Here is a 20,358-nt window from a genome sequence, read left to right as displayed (position 1 = left end):
AATGATTAAATTCCTATTTCTGACCGAAACGGGACTAGATTTGCCCTCCCAGCTGGGAAAAAAAAAAGTTAAAAATGGGCAAGATATATAAAGCAATCAAGACACTGGACATCAGGCAACAAAGGACATGGATCCCTGAGAGAAGCAAAATAAATGAGGTTGGCAATAAGATGGCCCCCAGCTTTCTGCCAGGAGGAAATCTCCAGACCACAGCACAGGAAGAAGGGATCCAGATGGGGCCCCGTGGTCTTCCTGAGTTGAGGAAATGGATCTGGGAGTCCAGAAAGGCCAAGACAGCTAAGTTCACAGAGCAGAGTACCAGAGAAGAGAGAGCTACCCAGAGGGAGAGCTATGGAGCTCTGCAACAGGGTCCCCTGAGTAAGTTCCTGGGTAGTGACCAACACATGCACATGAGAAAACTACCCAGGGCTGGAGAAGGAACCACCTGGCAGAACTCAAGTGAGCAATCCCTGAGGCTTCCACAGGGCCAGGAATAGCTCCTGCTTTCATGAGTCACAGCAGGAAAACCTCACAATTCATGGAACACAGAGTATGCAGGAGGGTTTCGCCTCAGAAATAGGGCCAAATTACCCCTAGACTCAATACTGCTCTGGTTCCAGCTAACAAAGCTTTAAAGCAAGACCTGAAAAGATCAAACTGTTTCCAAACAATTTAACTGCATCTCAGAACAAAGCACAAGAATATTTATGGGACTACAAAAATAGACAGCACCTAAGAGGTAAAATTCAAAATACCTGGCAATGATAAAAAATTAATAGGAGGAAGAAGGACAAAATATACTTCAAAGTGGGGAGAAAATAAACAATCAAAACCAACTCGGAAATGATACAGATGATAGAATTAGTGGAGAAGAACACTATAACTGCTATACTAACTGTATTTCATATGTTCAAGAAGCCAGAGAAAAGACTGAACATATTAAGTAGACATGGAAGATATAATGAAAAGATCCAAATCAAACTTTCAGATGTGAAAACTAAGATGTCTGAGATTAAAAATACACTAGATGAGATGAATAGCAAATTAGACATTAGAGAAAAAGAAGATTAGTAAACTTGAAGATATAGAAATAAAACTATACAAAATAAAACACAGAAAAAGGACAAGAAAAAGGATTAGTGAGCTGTGTGGAAACTTTGAGGAGCCTAACATATATGTAATCAGGCTCTCAAAAAAAGAAATATGAGGAGAGAAGCAACAGAAAAAAATAGTTCAAGAAAAAATGGTTGAAATTTTTCCAAATTTGATTAAAAAAAACTATTGACTTACAGATTCAAGAAAGTCACTTAATGTCAAATACAAGAAACATGAAGAAAACGACACCGTAGGCCAACCATAATCAAATTGCTTAAAAAGTGACAAGAAGAAAATGTTAAAACTGGGCAGAGAAAAAAGACATGTCACATGTGAAGAAACAAATATGAGAATGACAGCAGATTGGTATTGAAAACAACACCCTTAAGGCACTAAAAGGAAAAAAAAATAAAAATAAAACCTGTCACCCGGCCGGGCGCGGTGGCTCAAGCCTATGTAATCCCAGCACTTTGGGAGGCCAAGACGGGCGGATCATGAGGTCAGGAGATCGAGACCATCCTGGCTAACATGGTGAAACCCCGTCTCTACTAAAAAAATAAAAAAACTAGCCAGGCGAGGTGGTGGGCGCCTGTAGTCCCAGCTACTCGGGAGGCTGAGGCAGGAGAATGGCGTAAACCCGGGATGCGGAGCTTGCAGTGAGCTGAGATCCGGCCACTGCACTCCAGCCTGGGCAACAGAGCAAGACTCTGTCTCAAAAAAAAAAAAAAAAAAAAAAACACAAGAGACAGAGAAAAGGTAAATAAAGAACAGATGGGACAAATAGAAAGCACGTCACAAGATGACAGACAAACTTATATACCAATAATCACATTAAAGGTAAATAATCTAAATATCCCAATTAAAAAACAGAGATTCTCAGATTGCATAAGAAAGAAAGACCCAACTATATGTTACCTCTGAGAAACATACTTTAAATATCAACCCAGAAATAAGTTAAAAGTAAAATAATGGAAAAAGATTTATTACACTAACACTAAGCAAAAGATAGATATTATCAGATAAAGTAGATTTCAGAGCAAAAAATATTACCTGCATTAAAGAGAGTCATTTCATAATGGGATCATTATGAGGAGTCAGCTCCTCAAGAGAACCTAACAGTCCTAAATGCTGATGTACCCAATAAAAAGAGATAGAAAATATAAGAAGCGGAAACTGATAAAACTGCAAGAAAAATAGAAAATTTCAAAATTATAGTCAGAGATTTCAAAACATCTCCCTCAATAATTTAAACAAGTAGATCGATCAGTAAAGATATATGAAACTTGAACAAAACTATTACCTAACCTGACCTAATTGGCATTTATAGAACACTCCACCTATCAATTCCATACAAGCTGTCCCAGAAAACTGAAGAGGAAAAGACATTTCCAAACTCATTCAATGAGGCAACCACTACCTGATACCAAAACTATACGGTGTCATTACAAGAGGGATCAAGAGCCCTCATAAATGTAAATACATAAATTCTTAGAAAAATTTTAGCAAATCAAATCACACGATATATAAAAAGATAATACATCACGACCAACCCCAGTAATGCAAAAATAGTTTAACATTTGAAAATCAATATAATTCATCATATTAATGAACTAAAAAAGAAAAACCAAATGAGTATCTCAATACATAAAAAAAAAATCATAACTGTAACAGGTACTCTTTTTATCTGGCTTCTTTCATTCACCATAATTACTAAGAGATTCATCTCTGTTGCTGATATATCAATACTCCATTGCTTTTTATTGTTGAGTAGTATTCCGTTGTATAAAAACATGATGTTTATTCATTGGTGATGTAAATTTGAGTTGTCGCCACTTTTGGGGTATTACAAATAAAACTGCTATGAGCATTTTATCTACAAGTCTTTAAATGGAGATAAGATTTCATTTTGTGGGGTAAATGCCTAGGAGTGGAAAGACTAGATCAGATGTTTAACTTCTTAAAAGACTGCCAAAATATTTTTCATAGTCATTGTACTTTTGTACACCCCCACTATAGTGAAAATTTCCCTGACTTCACATTCTCATCAGCAATGGGAAGTCTTTTTAATCTCAGGCATCCAATTAGGTATGTAATGGTAGCTCATTGTGGTTTTAATTTGCATTTCCCTAATGACTAATGATGCTGAACATTCCTTCATATGCTATTTTCCCTCTGTATATCTTTTTTTTGGTGAAGTAACTGTTTAGTAGATACAGAAAAAAGCTTTTCATAAAATCTAATATCCTTTGATGATTAAAAGAAAAACTCTAGCAAACTAGGAATAGGAACAAACTTTGTTAATCTGATAAAAGGTGTCTATAACAAAAGCCTATAGCAAACAGGATACCAAATTGTGAAATATTAAAAGCTCTCCCTCGAGATAGGGAGTGAAACCAGTACAACTGCTATCATCCTTCTATTCAGCACTGTACTGAAGGTCTCTAGCCAATACAAATGCCTACATAAAATATATTAAAAATACATAAAATATAAAATATATGGATGAGAAAGGAAGAAATCAAGTTGTCATTTTCACAGATGACAAGATTGAATATAGGGAAATTGCAAAAGAATCTATGGATACCCTATAAGAGGTAATAGTTGGATTTAGTGAGGTCGCCAGAATCAAGGTCAATATACCAAAATCAATTAATATTTTTGTACACCAGCGACAATTTAAAATAAAATTTAGGCCGGGCACGGTGGCTCAAGCCTGTAATCCCAGCACTTTGGGAGGCCGAGACGGGCGGATCACGAGGTCAGGAGATCAAGACCATCCTGGCTAACACGGTGAAACCCCGTCTCTACTAAAAAATACAAAAAAACTAGCCGGGCGAGGTGGCGGGCGCCTGTAGTCCCAGCTACTCCGGAGGCTGAGGCAGGAGAATAGTGTGAACCCGGGAGGTGGAGCTTGCAGTGAGCTGAGATCCGGCCACTGTACTCCAGCCTGGGCGACAGAACAAGACTCCGCCTCAAAAAAAAAAAAAATAAAATAAAATAAAATAAAATAAAATTTAAAATTACCATTTATAACAGCATAAAAATCAAATGCCTAGAATAGATATAATGAAGATATGTAAGACTTCTACATAGAAAACGCTAAAACATTGAGAACAATTTAAGGTAACTTAAAAGGATCTATACATGGATTAGAGAAGTTAATATTTATTGTAAAGATGTAAATTATCCTTAAATTGATTTATAGAATCAATGTAATCCAAATTAGAATGAGAGTAGAGATTTTTTTAAGACATTAATAAGCTGATTATAAAATTTTTATAGCTACCCTGATTTGATCATTACACATTGTATGCTTGTATCAAAATATCACATGTGCACCATAAATATGTACAACTATTACATATCCATAAAAATTAAAAATAAAAAAGTAAAATAAATTTATATGGAAATGCACTGGGGTCAAGAATAGCCAGCATAAACAAAGAAGCACAAAGTTGAAGGGCTTATGCTACTAAAGAGTTATTATAAAGTTACAGTAACTAGGACAGTATGATATTTGAACAGAATAAATAATCCAGAAGCAGAGCTGCGTATGCCTGGACACTTGATTTATGACAAAGATAGCAACAGCAATACAGAGGAGTAGAGAATGAGCAGCCTTTCAATAAGTGGTGCTGGGTTAACATGGAAAACAACAGACTTGGGCATCTTCCTCATACAAAAACAATTTCAAGTGAATTGTAGATCTAAATGTAAAAGGTAAAGTAATAGAGTTTCTAGAAGAAACTATCTTGGGACGGGCAAAGATTTCTTAAGTATTAATAGAATAGACATATACACTAAACATAAAGAGATTGATAAATTGGGCTATATTAAAATCAACAGTTTCTGTTTCTTAGCACATTGTTAAGAGAGTGGAAAGGAAAGTCCCAGGATAGGGGAAGACATTTACCCATAGCTAAAAAATGACTTGTTTCTAGAATAGTTAAAGAACCCCTATATATAAGGACAGAATGGTTTAAAGAACTCCTATAAACATATTTTAAAAAAGAAAGAAAGAAAAGAAAGAAAAACCCAGCAGAAGAAAATGGGCAAAAACGTTAAACAGTCACTTCTCCAAAGAGAATATCCAAAAGGCCAGTCAACATGAAGAAGTGCTCAATCTCACTGACCTAAGGCAATGCAAATTAAAACTATTATGAGCTTAAAATGTTGGTGAGGATTTGGAGCAGGTGGAATTCACATATATTGCTTGTAAGGAGGTAAAATTGGCACACCTACTTTGGAAAACTGTTTGGCAATATCAACTAAGCTTACCCTAAACATACCCTATGACCCAGCGGTTCCACTCCTCGGGTATAGACCCATGAAATACATAAACATGTGTCCCACAAGACAAGCACAAGAATAGTTACAGAAGTTTTTATTCATAATAGCCCCCAACTGGAAACAACCTAAAAGTCTTTCAGTAGTAGAAGAGAAAAATAAATTGTGGTATATTCAAACAAGAGTAATAAAATGAACAAATTACTGATATATAAGATAAAACAACATGAAGTTAAATCTCCGAAACATAAGTGAAAAAAGTCTGAGAGAAAAGAGTTCATATTGTATGATTCACATTTACACAACGTTCAAAAACAAACTAAAGTCATTAATGATGTGAGAAGTCAGGATAACCGTAGTGTTTACTTTTGTGGGGAAGGGAGATCAATCTGAGAAGGGACAAGGGCTTTGAGATGCTGCTGACATTCTGTCTTGGTCTGAGAAGTAATTCCACAGGTGGTGTCTTCCTTGTGAATATTCATTAAGCTATACAATTAGGATTTGTGCACTTTTCCTGAATATATACTTATGCTTCACTTTAAAGAAATATTAAAGAAAAAGAGAGTGCAAAATCAGAGGATGGGAGGAAGAAAGAGATTTCTCTGGATTTGAGACCAGCAGTGACTCTGGAAGCCCACCAGGGAGGTGATAATAGCCTTGAAAGAAAAAGCGCTAGAGCCTAGGAGGATCTAGGAGGATCTCAAAATGATGTTTCCAGTCTCAGCAATAATTCCTAAACCACAGGTATGGCCCAGAATACACTAACAAACCAGAACACTAGTTTGCCAGAAAACTAGCAAAACCAAAGGGAGCACGTGAGCTAGGACACTGGGGATCTCACCAATGTGGATGGTTGACCAATGACATGAGTATTCCTCCCCTCCCCAACCCAGCCTCCCAGGATTACACTAACTATTGGGAAAGTTCCAAACTTGAAACAGCCATGAGGGAGATAGGATTTATGCTGATAACGGCTGGAGTTATCCTTTCCAACAACCCAGCAGAATGGGGGTTTGCAGTCATAACTCAAGTTGGGTTCTAGGAAATAAAAAAAGATCTCTTACATATCTAAATTTGAGGATAGAGATTCTTACCAGATACATGGAAATAACAAGTCTGGGTTTTGTTTATTTGTTTTTTATTTTTAAAGAGACTTCCTCCTTCTTCTCTCATCCTTTCTTCTCACAGTTTCTTCCTAATCATCACACTTGAAACAGTAGGGCCTAAAGTCATCTATCTGATATGCCTATAAGGATGGCCTTGTGGATATAACCCAGGATTTACTATTCCCCCCAAATTTGCTCTTATGCACTAAAATAAGCATATGTCAGGAGCTATCTCCTCCCTGCAAAGACACGTGTACCTTTCTGTACTTCAATGGCACGTCTGGGATGTTTGCCAGTGCGTTCATTTTTCTGTGCAGAGTTGTCCATGTTAGCAAAATACTGTGATGTGTTCCATTTGTTTGATGAAAAGCTCTACTGCATGTTCTCCTAAGCACCTGAAACAGCAAAACACAGCATTTGTAGAGATCATTTCACATTGGTTAATGATTGCAAATGGGTTCTATTCTATCTACAGGGTAGACAGAAATGGTATGGGTGCTGGCTGAGATCTACCAAGTCCAGTGACCCAAAGCCCCAAGCACACTGTGCTGCCTGCAGTAGGAACTGCATAAGAAGTCACTGTTGATGTTGCTGACAGAACTACCGAAGGCTTGGCTTTTATTTTTATTTTTTGATTCGGAGTTTCGCTCTTGTCACCCAGGCTGGAGTGTAATGGCGTGATCTTGGCTCACTGCAACCTCTGCCACTCCCCACCCCGGGTTCAAGTGATTCTCCTGCCTTAGCCTCCTGAGTAGCTGGGATTACAGGCGCCCACCACCTGTAATTTGCATTTTTAGTAGAGACGGGGTTTCACTATGTTGGCCAGGCTGGTCTCAAACTCCTGACCTCAGGTGATCTGCCTGCCTCTGCCTCCCAAAGTGCTAAGATCACGGGTGTGAGCCACCACGCCTGGCCTATTTTTATTTAAATTTCGCTTTACTGAGATATAATGTATATACAACTAAAATTAATCAGTATTAGTTGTACAATTCCAAGTTTTGGCAAATGTTTACAGTTGAGTTAAATACCACCACTATTAAGATATTAATTTATCTATGATGCTGAGAAGCTCCCTGTGTCCCTTTGCAGTCAGTACCCTCCCAACCACTGCTCTGGCAACCACTACTCTGCTGTCACAATTGTTGCCTTTCTACAGTGTCACATAAGTACAATCATAGGGTAGACATTCTTTCCTGTCTTTTTTCACTTAGTGTAACGCTTTTGAAATTCTTCCATATTGTTGCATAGATCAGTAATTTGTTCCAATTGTTCTACATCCTCACCAACATGTGTTTGCTCAATCTTGTTAATTTTAGACATTCTAGTGATTTTACAGTGGTATCTCGTTGTCATTTTCATGTGCTTATTTATCTTCTTTAGTGAAGTGTGTTCAAATCTTCTGCCTTTAAAACAAAAAAATTGGGGCCAGGCATGGTGGCTCACACCTGTAATCACAACACTTTGGGAGGCTGAAGCAGGATTGCTTGAAGCGAGAAGTTCGAGACTAGCGTAAGCAACATAGTGAGACCCCATCTCTACAAAAAATAAAAAATTAGCCAGCCTGTAGTCCCAGCTACTCTGGAGGCTGAGGTGGGAGAATTGCTTAAGCCCAGGAAATCAAGGCTGCACTGAGCCATGATAGCGCCACTGCACTCCAGACTGGAGCGCAGAGCAAGAGCCTATCTCAAAAAAAAAAAAAAAAAAAAAAAACCACAAAAAACAAAAATGATTGGATTTAATTGGGTTATTACTAAGTTGTAAAAGCTAATACATTCTGGATACAAGCCTTTTATCATATACGTTTTGAAAATATTTGCTCCCAGCTGATATCTGCCTTTTTATTTTCTTAACATTATCTTTTGAATGCAAATTTTAAAATTTTGATCAAATTTGTCAAAATTTTCTTTTAAGGTTTTAAGATTTCTTTTGTCAGATCTAAGCAATTTTTGCCTAGGTCACAAATACTTTCTTCTACATTTTTTTTTTTTTTTTGAGATGGAGTCTCGCTCTGTCGCCCAGGCTAGAGTGCAGTGGCGCGATCTCAGCTCACTGCAAACTCCGCCTCCCGGGTTTACACCATTCTCCTGCCGCATCCTCCCGTGTAGCTGGGACTACAGGCGCCCGCCATCTCGCCCGGCTAGTGTTTTTTTTTTTTTTTTTTTTTTTTTTTTTTTTTTAGTAGAGACGGGGTTTCACAGTGTTAGCCAGGATGGTCTTGATCTCCTGACCTTGTGATCCGCCCGTCTCGGCCTCCCAAAGTGCTGGGATTACAGGCTTGAGCCACCGCGCCCGGCCCTTCTCCTACATTTTCTTTTAGAAGTTTTATAGTTTTAGCTCTTACATTTAGGCCTATGATCCATTTTGAATTAAATTTTGTATATGGTATTAAGGTAAGGGTCAGGTTCATTTTATTACATTTGGAGATTCAATTAATCCAGCACCATCTGCTAAAAAGAATATCCTTTTTTCACTGAATTATCTTCGCACATTCATCAAAAATCTACTGTGTGTGTATGTGTTTATTTAGATATATCTAGTGCTATTTCTAGATTCTCTATTCTGTTCTTTTGAACTCTGTGTATATCCTTATACCAACAGCACACTATCTTGCTTTAGAATAAGTTTTAAAATCAGGTAGTTTCAACTTTGTCTTATTTTTCAAAATTATTTTGACTATATTAGCTCTTGTGCTAGCCCTTTTGAATTACCATATAACTTACAGGTCAATTTCTGCTTAAAAAAAAAAAAAAAAACAACCTCCCTGGATTTTGATTGAGATTGCATTGAATCTATAGAACGATTTAGGGAGAGTTTACATCTTAACTTTGTTGAGTGTTATATTCCATTAATATGGTACACTCTCCATTTATTTGGATATTATTTAACTTCTCAGCAATATTTTACAGTTATCAGTGTACAAATATTGCACATATTTTCTTAAACTGATTCCTAAGTATTTCATATTTTTATGTCATAAAAATGGTCTTAACATTTTTTAAATTTCTAACTGTTTATTGCTGGTGTACAGAAATTTAAGTAATTTATGTATATTGATACTGTATCCTGCAACCTTGCTAAACTTTTTTTTTTAGTTCTAGTAGCTTTTTTGTCAATTAGGAATTTCTACATATATAATCATGTCATATATGAATAAAATGATTTATTTCTTCCTTTCTAATTTGTATGCCTATTATTTTTTTTTTATTGTAATATTGCAATGACTAGGGCATCCAGTACAATGCTGAACAGAAGTGACAACAGTGGACATCTTTGTCTTGTTACTGGCTTGAGTGGGAAAGCATTCAGTCTTTCGGCATTAAGTACAATGTTAGTTGTAGGTTTTTTTTAATAAAACCTTGTTATCACTTCTAATCTTAGTTTCCAAAGAGTTTTTAACAGGAATAGGTGATCAATTTTATCAAATACTTTTTCTGCATCTATGGAGATGATCATATAATCGTTCTTTGTGAATATATTAATTGAATTACATTGATTGATTTTCAAATGTTAAAACAACCTAGTGTTCCTGGAATAAATGCTACCTGGTCATAAGATATTATCATATATTTTATATACTGAAGGATTCAATTTGCTAAAATTCTGTTAAGGATTTTTGCATCTGTGTGGGGAAAAGAAAGAAAGATCAGACTGTTACTGTGTCTATATAGAAAGAAGGAGACATAAGAGACTCCATTTTGCTCTGTATTTGAGATGCTGTTAATCTGTGACCCTACCCCCAACCTTGTCCTTGCAAGAGACATGTGCTATGGTGACTCAAGGTTTAAAGGATTTTGGGCTGTGCAGGCTGTGCTTTGTTAAACAAGTGCCTGAACGCAGCTTGCTGGTTAAAAGTCATCACCACTCTCTTAATCTCAAGTACCCAGGGATACGCACACTGCCAAAGGTCGCAGGGACCTCTGCCTAGGAAAGCTACGTATTGTCCAAGGTTTCTCCCCATGTGATAGTCTGAAATATGGCCTCTTGGGAAGGGAAAGACCTGATCGTCCCCCAGCCTGACACCCGTGAAGGGTCTGTGCTCAAGAGGACTAGTACAAGAGGAAAGAAGGCCTCTTGGCGGTGGTTGGCAGTTGAGATAGAGAAAAGCATCTGTCTCCAGCCCGTCCCTGGGCCGTAATGGAACAGCTCTGTATAAAACCTGATTGTATGTTCTGTTTACTGAGAAAGGAGAAAACCACCTTAGGGCGAAAGGCGGGACTTGCTAGCTTAATGCTGCTCTTTATGCACTAAAAAGGTTTATGGAAATGTTTACATAAGCATATCAAGGCACAGCACTTTTCCTTAAACTTATTCATGTCACAGAGAACTTTATTCATATGTCTTACTATTGACTTTCTCCCTATAATGATCCTGTTATCCTGCCACTTCCTTTTCTTTAAGATGTTAAAGATAATTATCAATAAATACTAAGTGAACTCAGAGACTGGTGCCAGCGTGGGGGTCCTTTGTATGCTGAGCGCCGGTCCCCTGGGCCCACTTTTTCTTTGTCTATACTTTGTCTCTGTGTCTCATTTCTTTTCTCAAGTCTCTCATTCCACCTAACGAGAAACGCCCACAGGTGTGGAGGGGCAGGTCACCCCTTCACATCTGTGTTCACGAAGGCTATTAATCTGTAGCTTTCTTTTTCATTTTAAAAATGTCTTCGATTTGGGCATCAGAGTAATGCTTGCTTCATGAAATGAGTTGGAAGGTGTTTTTTTTCTCTTTTAATTTCTGGCACAGTTTGTATAAAATTGGTGTTAGTTCTTCCTTAAATTTACAAGTGAAGCCGTCTTAGCCTGGAGTTTTCTTTGTGGGAAGATTTTTATTTTTTTTATTTTTTTATTTTTTTATTTTTTTTTTGAGACGGAGTCTCGCTCTGTCGCCCGGGCTGGAGTGCGGTGGCTGGGTCTCAGCTCACTGCAAGCTCCGCCTCCTGGGTTTATGCCATTCTCCTGCCTCAGCCTCCCGAGTAGCTGGGACTACAGGCGCCCGCCACCTCGCCTGGCTAGTTTGTTGTATTTTTTAGTAGAGACGGGGTTTCACAGTGTTAGCCAGGATGGTCTTGATCTCCTGACCTCGTGATGCGCCCGTCTCGGCCTCCCAAAGTGCTGGGATTACAGGCTTGAGCCACCGCGCCCGGCCTGTGGGAAGATTTTTAATGACAAAGTTCATTAACTTAATAGATATAGGCTCTTCAGATCATCTATTTCTTCTTAACTGAGCTTTGGTAATTTGTATATTTCAAGCAAATTTTTCCATTTCATCTGTCATGAAACTTACTGGCATCAAGTTATTTATCATCCTTTCAATATCTGCAGATTCTGTAGTAATGTCCCTACTTCATTCCTGATATTGGTAATTTGTGTTTTACATATTTTTGTCAAGTCTGGCTAGAAGTTTACCAATGTATTGATTTTTTTAAAAGAAAACAGCATGTGGTTTTATTGATATCTCTCTACTGTTTTTCTAAATTTTCTATTTCATTGACCTCTATGATTATCTTTTCTTTCTTCCTGCTTACATTGGGTTTCATTTGTTCTTCTCTTTCTAGCTTTTTAGGTGGAAGCTTCAATAATTGAATTTAGATCCTTTATTATTATTATTATTATTATTATTATTATTATTATTATTATTATTTTTGAGACGGAGTTTTACTCTTGTTGCCCAGGCTGGGGTACAATGGCACAATCTCGGCTCACTGCAACCTCCAACTCCCAGGTTCAAGTGATTCTCCTGCCTCAGCCTCCCCAGTAGCTGGGATTACAGGCTTTCGCCACCACATCCAGCTAATTTTTTGTATTTTTAGTAGAGATAGGGTTTCACCATGTTTGCCAGGCTGGTCTCGAACTCCTGACCTCAAGTGAACTGCCCACCATGGCCTCTCAAATTGCTGGGATTACAGGTGACATGAGCCACCACACCCAGTGCCGCCTTCTTTCTGAATACATGTATTTAATATCTTAAATGTTCCTGTAAGCACCGTTTTAGTGGCATCTCATATATTTTAACATGTTGTGTTTTCATTTTTCTTTCAGTTTAAAATATATTTTTTTATTGTAATTTCTTTTTTATACATGGCTTATTTGGAAGTCTGATGTTTAATTTCCAAGTAGTCAGGGGGATTCTCTAGTTATTTTTTTGTTGTTGATTTGAATTTTCCTTTTGTTGTTGAATGGGGGTTTTTATAAATGTCAGTTAGGTAGAACTGGCTGATAGTTTGTTCAAGTCTTTTACATCCTTACTGATTTCCAATTTATTCATTCTAATACTAAGAGAGAAGTGTTGAAATTCCCATATTATATTATTGTGAATTTATTTCTCTTTTAAGCTTTGTCGATTGTTGTTGTGTGTTTTGAAGCATTATTATCAGGTGCACGAATATTTATAATTTTTATCTTTTTGGTGAATTGACCCCTTTATCATTATGAAATACCCTGCTTTATCCCTGGTAATATTCCTTGTTCTAAAGTCTATTTTTCTGATATTAACACAGCCATTCCAGCTTTCTTTTGATTACTACTAGCACATTATATTTTTTCTGTCCTTTTACTTTTAACCTGCTTGTGTCTTTCTATTTAATTATTGAGTTTTCTTCACACTTCTGCTGGAAGGAATGTGTCTTTATATTTAAAGATGGTTTTTTAAAGACAACATATCTTAGGTCCTGGTTTTTAATCTAATCAAACTCTGCCTTTTGATTGGAGTGTTTAGAACTTTTACATTTAATGTAGCACTTGATAAGGTTGGGCTTAAACCTATCAATTTCCTACTTGTTATACGGGCCCTTGTTTCTTTCTTCTTGGATCCTTTGAGATTAAGTGCATATTTCTTATGATCCCATTTTATCTTCATTTCTGACTTATTAGCTATAATTATGTATAGTGATTGATTTAAGGTTTACAGTATACATCTTTAATTTATCACAAATAATAGTATGCTACTTCACATATAATGTAAGAACTTTACAATACACTTCCATTTCCTACCTTCCATCTTTTCTGTTACTTTTGTATACATTTTACTTCTACATATATTATTAATTTCATATTATTTTTAAACACTCAATTATCTCTTAAAGAAATTAAAATAAAAAAATGTATTTTAACTTTATCATTTCCAGTGCTTTTCTTTTTTTTTTGAGATGGAGCCTCGCTGTGTCACCCAGGCTGGAGTGCAGTGGCGCGATCTCGGCTCACTGCAAGCTCCGCCTCCCGGGTTCACACCATTCTCCTGCCTCAGCCTCCTGAGTAGCTGGGACTACAGGCCCCTGCCACCACGCCTGGCTTTTTTGTATTTTTAGTAGAGATGGGGTTTCAACCTCTTAGCCAGGATGGTCTCGATCTCCTGACCTTGTGATCCGCCCGCCTCGGCCTCCCAAAGTGCTGGGATTACAGGCGTGAGCCACCGCGCCCAGCCTCCAGTGCTTTTCAATTCTTTGTGTAAATTCAAGATTCTTTCTAGTGTCATAGTCCTTCTATCTACAGAAATTCTTTTAACTTTTCATGTAGTGCAGGTCTTCTGATAATGCATTCTCTAGGTTTGTGTCTGTCTGAAATGGTCTTTATTTTTCTTTTATTTTTGAAAGTTATTCTCACTGGGTATAGAATTATGGGTTCATAGTTTTTTTGTTTTTTTTTTTTTGTCTTCCTACCTCTCCCAAGAACTTTTATATTATTCCATTGTCTTCTGACATGCATAGTTTCTGATGAGAAGTCCACTGTAATTCTTATTTTGATTCCTCTGTAAGTAATAATTCTTTTTTTATCCATCAAATTTTAAGCTTTTCTGTGTATTACTTTCATTCAGCAATTTGATTTTTCCCAATTTTTTATTATGGTAAAACACACATAACATAAAAATTTGCCATCTCAAGCATTTCTAAGTGTACAGCTCAGTGGAATTCAAATTCATAATGTTGTGCAACCATCACCACTATCTGTCTCTGTAAATCTTTTCATTTTGAAAAACTGAAACACTATACCCATTAACTAATATGGTACTTCCCCAGTATTTCCTACAATATGGTGTTTCCTCAGTATTTCCCCATTACTTTTTCCCTGCAACCCCTTGCAACCACTATTGTATTTTCTATTTCTATTAATTTGACAACTCTATGTGCCTCTCAGCAGTTTTATTTTCATGGTACCTTGGCATAATTTTCTTTATGTCTTTAATGTTTGGGTTTGGTTTTAATGAACTTTTTTAATCTGCTGGCTAGAGTTTTCATCAAATTTGGAAAATATTCAGTCATTATTTTTTCAAATACTTTTTCTACGTCTGCTCCCTTCTTTCCTGGGGCTACAGTTATACTAGATATATTTTCTCAAAGATTATTGATATTCTGTTTATTATTTTTTAGTCTCTTTTCTCTCTGCCCTTCATTTGGGTAGTCTATATTGTCATGTCTTCAAGTTCACTGATTTTTTTTTTTTTTTTTATGGAGTCTCGCTCTGTCACCCAGGCTGGATTGCAGTGGTGCAGTCTTGGCTCACTGCAACCTCTGCCTCCCAGCTTCAAGCAATTCTCTGTGTCAGCCTCCCGAGTATCTGGGTACAAGTGCCTGCCACCATGCCTAGCTAATTTTTGTATTTTTAGCAGAGACAGGGTTTCACCATCTTGGCCAGGTTGGTCTTGAACTCCTGAGCTTGTGATCTACCTGCCTCAGACTCCCAAAGTGCTGGGATTACAAGCATGAGCCACCATGCCCAGCCAAGTTCACTGATCTTCTGAAGTCTCTACTCAGCTGCAAATCCCATCTATTGTATTCTTATTTCAAATATTGTATTTTTTCTTTCTAGAGGTTACATTTGGGCTCTCTTTCTATGTCTTCCATTTCTAGCCTCATCATGTTCAGTTTCCTTTACATCTTTGGGCATATTTGTAAGATTCATAATAGCTGCTTTAAGGTTTCTTTATACTAATTATATAATCTGTCATTTTTAAGTCTGTTCCTATGGTTGATTTTCCTCTCCGATATGAGTCATAATTTCCTGTATCTTTTCATGTCTGGTAATTTTATATTAGATATTGGACATTTTGAATTTTACATTGCTGAGTGCTGGGTTTTTATATATTCCTGTAAAGGATGTGGAACACTTTTCAGTAACTTGTAGATCCATCTGACCCTTTCAAGCTTTCAAACTGTGTTATGGCAAGTCCAGAGCAGCTTTTACTCTGGGAATAATTTATCCCCACTACTAAGGCATAACCTTTCTGTGAACTCTACCCAATTCCTATCTAATACCACATCTCTCCATTCTGGTTTATGGTAACATGAAACATTCCCAGATCTGTTTAAGCCCCAGAAATTGTTCAGCCTATGGTCTTTTGGTGGGTATTTCCCCAGTCTTAGTTTCTTCTCATGCATGTGCAGATTACTGCTCAGCCAAAAACGTAAGGAGACCTCTCTTTCAGGTTTCTGAACATTTTTGGTGCAGTTCCTTCCTTTAGGGTTCTCCCTATAAATTCTAGCCTCTTTGGCCTCTCTGAATTCTTATTTTTATCTTCTCAACTCAGAAATCTAGAATTCATTTGGATTTCCTACAATATGACCTAAAAACTGACCCCAGTACTAAATGGGGGCAATTGTAGGACTCACCTTGTTTTTCTTCCTTCAGGGATTATTATAACTGCCTGTTGTCCATTGTGAGTTGTTTAACATATTTAACTACTTTTTAGTTGTTAATAGCAAAGTCACAATGTAATTTCCATAGCAATTATTTTTCATTGGCAGACTTGGGTTTCATTTTGCCCACTTTTTTCCCTAAGGAACTTATACCATTTATATATACTAATGAGTAAAGGATTGAATAAATGATTTGATGCTCTACTAGTCCTTTTCCCCACAGTATTTTTCCTTACTTTATTCTGTAATCCTCACAGCAGCAATTCTCAACTTTTTTTGGTAGACAATCTATACCAAAAATTTGATATTTAATAGAATCATTGACAACATTCTTCAAGAAATTAAGAGATTCAAAACAACAGAAACAAATCAATAATGATCAAAGTACAATCACCAATCCAGCTTAACAAGGTCTTTTAGTGTCTATAAAAGCAACCCCTAGGGCTGGGTGCGGTGGGACACTCCTGTAATCCCAGCACTTTGGGAGGCTGAGGTTGGGGGATAGCTTGAGCTCATGACCAGCCTGGGCAACATGGTGAAACTCCGTCTCCACAAAAAATATAAAAATTAACCAGGCATGGTGGCATGCGCCTGTAGTCCCAGCTACCTTAGGGGCTGGGGCAGGAGGATCACTTGAGCCCAAGAGGTCAAGGCTGCAGTGAGCTATGTTCGTGCCACTGCTCTTCAGCCTGGGTGACAAAGTGAGACCCTGTCTCAAAAAATAACCAAAGCAGCCACTATTCATTTACCACTCCTCAATGCTATACCATTTTAGTAAGAACCATCTACTGCCCTACCTTTAATAAAGCTGTTATTAAAAAATGCATTAGTGTTCCTGAATTATGAGTGATTAGAAAAATAGTAAGCTTCCTGTTATACAGTAGTCCACCTTGTCTGTAGCTTCATTTTCCAGTTTCAGTTACCCATGGTCAATTGTGGTTTGAAAATACTAAATGGAAAATTCCAGAAATAAATAATTCATCAGCTTTAAATTATGCACCATTCTGAGGCATGTGATGAAATCTCATATCATCTGACTCCACCCCACCTGGGATGTGAATCATCCTTGTCCAGCACATTCAAGCTGTATTTGCTCCTCCACCATTAGTCACTTAGTAGCCATCACGATTGTCAGATCCACTGACAGGTTGTCTCAGTGCTTGTGTTCAAGTAACTCTTACTTTACTTAATAATGGCCCCAAAGCACAAGAGTACTGACGCCAGCACTTTGGACATATCAAAGAGAAGCTGTAAAGTGCCTCCATTAAGTGAAAAGGTGAAAGTTCTTGACTTAATAAGGCAAGAAAAAACTGTATTCTGAGGCTGCTAAGATCTACAGTAAGAACAAAACTTTTATCCATGAAATTTCAAAGGGGAAAAAAATTGGTGCTAGTTTTGGTGCTTCACCTCAGACTGTAAGTAGCCATAGAGCATGATAAGTGCTTACTCAAGATGGAAAGAGCATTAAATTTATGAGTGGAAGATATGAACGGAAATAGTCTGATTGACAGTAATCAGTTTGGGTATTATCCATTGTTTCACTGGCATCTACTGGTAGTCTTGGAACATATACCCCTTGAATAAAGGAGGACTACTGTAATAATAATGTATGCACACTGTCAACATTTAAGAAAATATGATAAGTTACAAAAAAATTTTAAACAATCCCCAATCCACGTCTGGGCACGGTGGCTCACACCTGTAATGCCAGCACTTTGGGAGGCCGAGGCGGGTGGATCATGAGGTCAGGAGATCGAGACCATCCTGGCTAACACGGTGAAACCCCGTGTCTACCAAAAATACAAAAATTAGCCAGACATGGTGGCGTGCGCCAGTAGTCCCAGCTACTCAGGAGGCTGAGGCAGGAGAATCGCTTGAACCCAGGAGGTGAAGGTCGCAGTGAGCCAAGACCGCACCACCGCACTCCAGCCTGGGCAACAGAGTGAGACTCCATCTCAAAACAAACAGACAAATAAAAAACAATCCCCAATCCTACCACCAAAAGACTACACTATTCCAGTCTTCTCACTGCATACCTGTGAAGGCAGGATGAGAGCAGGTGCAGGCCAGATGTGAGCAGAGCACTGCCCAAATGTGCCTCACTGGTCCACTTGCTTGTATAACTGTTCATGACAGGATGGCATGGGCCTATAATCTAAGAAAGAGCAGTGAAGATATACCACCTTCTGAATCAACAACATATGTTTAAGCAATTCCTAGGTGGGGGCCAGTGCAGCAGTCCAGAGTATCCAGCCCTGAGTTCAAGATTATGCTCTGCCACTTAGCTCTGATTCTGGATGAGTCACTTAACCTTCTGAGCCCATTTCCTCCTCCATAAACTGGGAGTGGTAACAGTACCTTCCTCTCAGGCTGATCCATGTGAAGTGGTTAATACTGCCTGTCCTGCAGCAGGCTTGTATTAATGTAGGGTTTTAATATATGCACAGGGATATCAAATTAACAACTTAAAATAATAGCTATCATTTATTGAGCCTGTACAGTCCTATATGTCTTCTATGGAATACCTCGTGCAATTTTTACAACAATCCAGTGAGGTATAATCCCCATTTTTCACAGATGAGAAAACTGAAGTTTGGTGGGGGATTAAGTGACTTGCCCAAGGCCACATTAGAAGAAAGGTGGAATCAGGCTTTGAACTCAGGAAGTCTGATTTCTACTCACTCCTTAACCTCTAATAATCTCTCAGGCAGCACACACTAAATATTAACTTGCTAAATTTTGACATTTAGTATCCAAGTGGGTATGATTGGTTTGTTGTTATTATTTTTAGAAATAGGATCTTGCTGTGTCGTCCAGTTGCTAGAGTGCAGTGGTGCAATCACAGCTTACTGCAACCTCAAACTCCTGGGCTCAAGTGATCCTCCCACCGCAGCCTCCAGAGTAGCTGGAAGACTACAGACACCTGCCACCACACCTGGCTAGTTTTAAAATTTTTCGTAGAGACAATTTCTCACTATGCTGCCCAGGCTGGTCTCAAAATCCTAGCCTCGAGTGATCTTCTCACCTCAGCTTCCCAAAGCACTGGGATTACAGTGAGCCACAGTGCCTGACCTGGTTGGGTTTCTGAAGTTAGAATATTATATACAGTTTTCAAAATGTGAAGCAAATAAGGGATGGCTGGGTGGGGGGCAAATATTTGACTCTCTTGAATATTCACAGAATGCTAGGTTTCATCAGAACACAGTTTAAAAACTCCTGGGGGAAGTTCACTGTTGGGCAGTTCTAATTGCTAGAAAGTTCCTTCCTGAATCAAAGCTGATTCTCTGGTTTTGTTTTCTACCCGTCCTGATTCCCACCCTTGGAATCAACTCAAAATAAGTCTCATTTCTCTTCCACATTGGTGATTTTCAAAATGCAAGTCAGAGTCTGTAGTCTTTTGTGAAGTTTTAGTTTGTCATATGCATGTGTGCGCATTGGATCACAATATAAAATGCATTTACCATGAGTCACAGTCAAACTGTTTGAAAGCCACTGTTCTATATGACTAGTCTGTAAGAATTTGAAGGCAGTTGTCATGCCTCACCACCTAAAGACTAATCTTCTTCTCCACATGGGATTTCCTTGGCTTTTGCCATATACCTCCGTGTTGCACGGGGAGCTCCTTTCTTCACCGTACCGGGGCATCATCCTGCGGTCCTGTCACCAAATTCACGAGACTCTCTGTTCAAACCCTCTTAGGGATGACTTCCCTGACCACCCTCTCTTAAGAAGCACTAACCAATCTCTCTCTAGCCCCCTACTCTGCTTTTTCAAAGCACTTTTCACTACCCAACATTATATTGTATGTTTATTACTTTATTTATGATCTTCCCCAAAAGAAAGTTCATCTCTGAATCTTCAGTCTATTTCCTGGCATATAGTATTTGCTCCATTGGCTGGGCATGGTGGCTCACACCTGTAATCCCAGCACTTTGAGAGGCTGAGGGGGAAGGGTGGCTTGAGACAGGAGTTCAAGACTAGCCTGGGCAACATAGTGAGGCCCTGTCTGTACAAAAATAATAATAATAGTAATGAGACTTTTTAAAAATAGTATTTTCTCCATAAATATTTGTGGAATGAATGAATACTAGAAGTAGACCCTTTTTGGCAATTGTGTGTATAGATGTGCTCATAATATCTTTCCTGCAGGCCTTAGATTCCATAAGGACAGCTCACATGGTCACAACTATAGGCACAGTTTCCTTTATCATCTTTTATGTTTTTAAAACAGTTATATATGCTAAG

General features: G+C 38.0%; 1 protein-coding gene across 3 annotated transcripts in view; it reads right to left on the bottom strand.

Annotated features, from left to right (window-relative positions):
- The window catches only part of STPG1 (sperm tail PG-rich repeat containing 1), a 57,892-nt gene that overhangs the window by 36,582 nt on the left and 952 nt on the right, over positions 1-20,358 (bottom strand). For 2 of the 3 annotated variants that reach the window (XM_023219644.1, XM_023219646.1), the window contains exons 2-3: positions 18,150-18,268; positions 6,746-6,883 (exon numbers count right to left, since the gene is read on the bottom strand). In XM_023219644.1, the coding sequence (XP_023075412.1) occupies positions 6,746-6,815 (70 nt within the window). In that variant the 5' untranslated portion in view covers positions 6,816-6,883; positions 18,150-18,268. The remainder of the gene's footprint in view (positions 1-6,745; positions 6,884-18,149; positions 18,269-20,358) is intronic. The other variant, XM_023219645.2, reaches the window with a different exon arrangement.

This window comes from Piliocolobus tephrosceles, chromosome 1, assembly GCF_002776525.5.
Source record: "Piliocolobus tephrosceles isolate RC106 chromosome 1, ASM277652v3, whole genome shotgun sequence".
In the NCBI taxonomy this organism is placed as follows: domain Eukaryota; kingdom Metazoa; phylum Chordata; class Mammalia; order Primates; family Cercopithecidae; genus Piliocolobus; species Piliocolobus tephrosceles.
The sequence above is the reverse complement of the archived record's forward strand: the minus strand, read 5'-3'. Positions and strand labels throughout refer to the sequence as shown.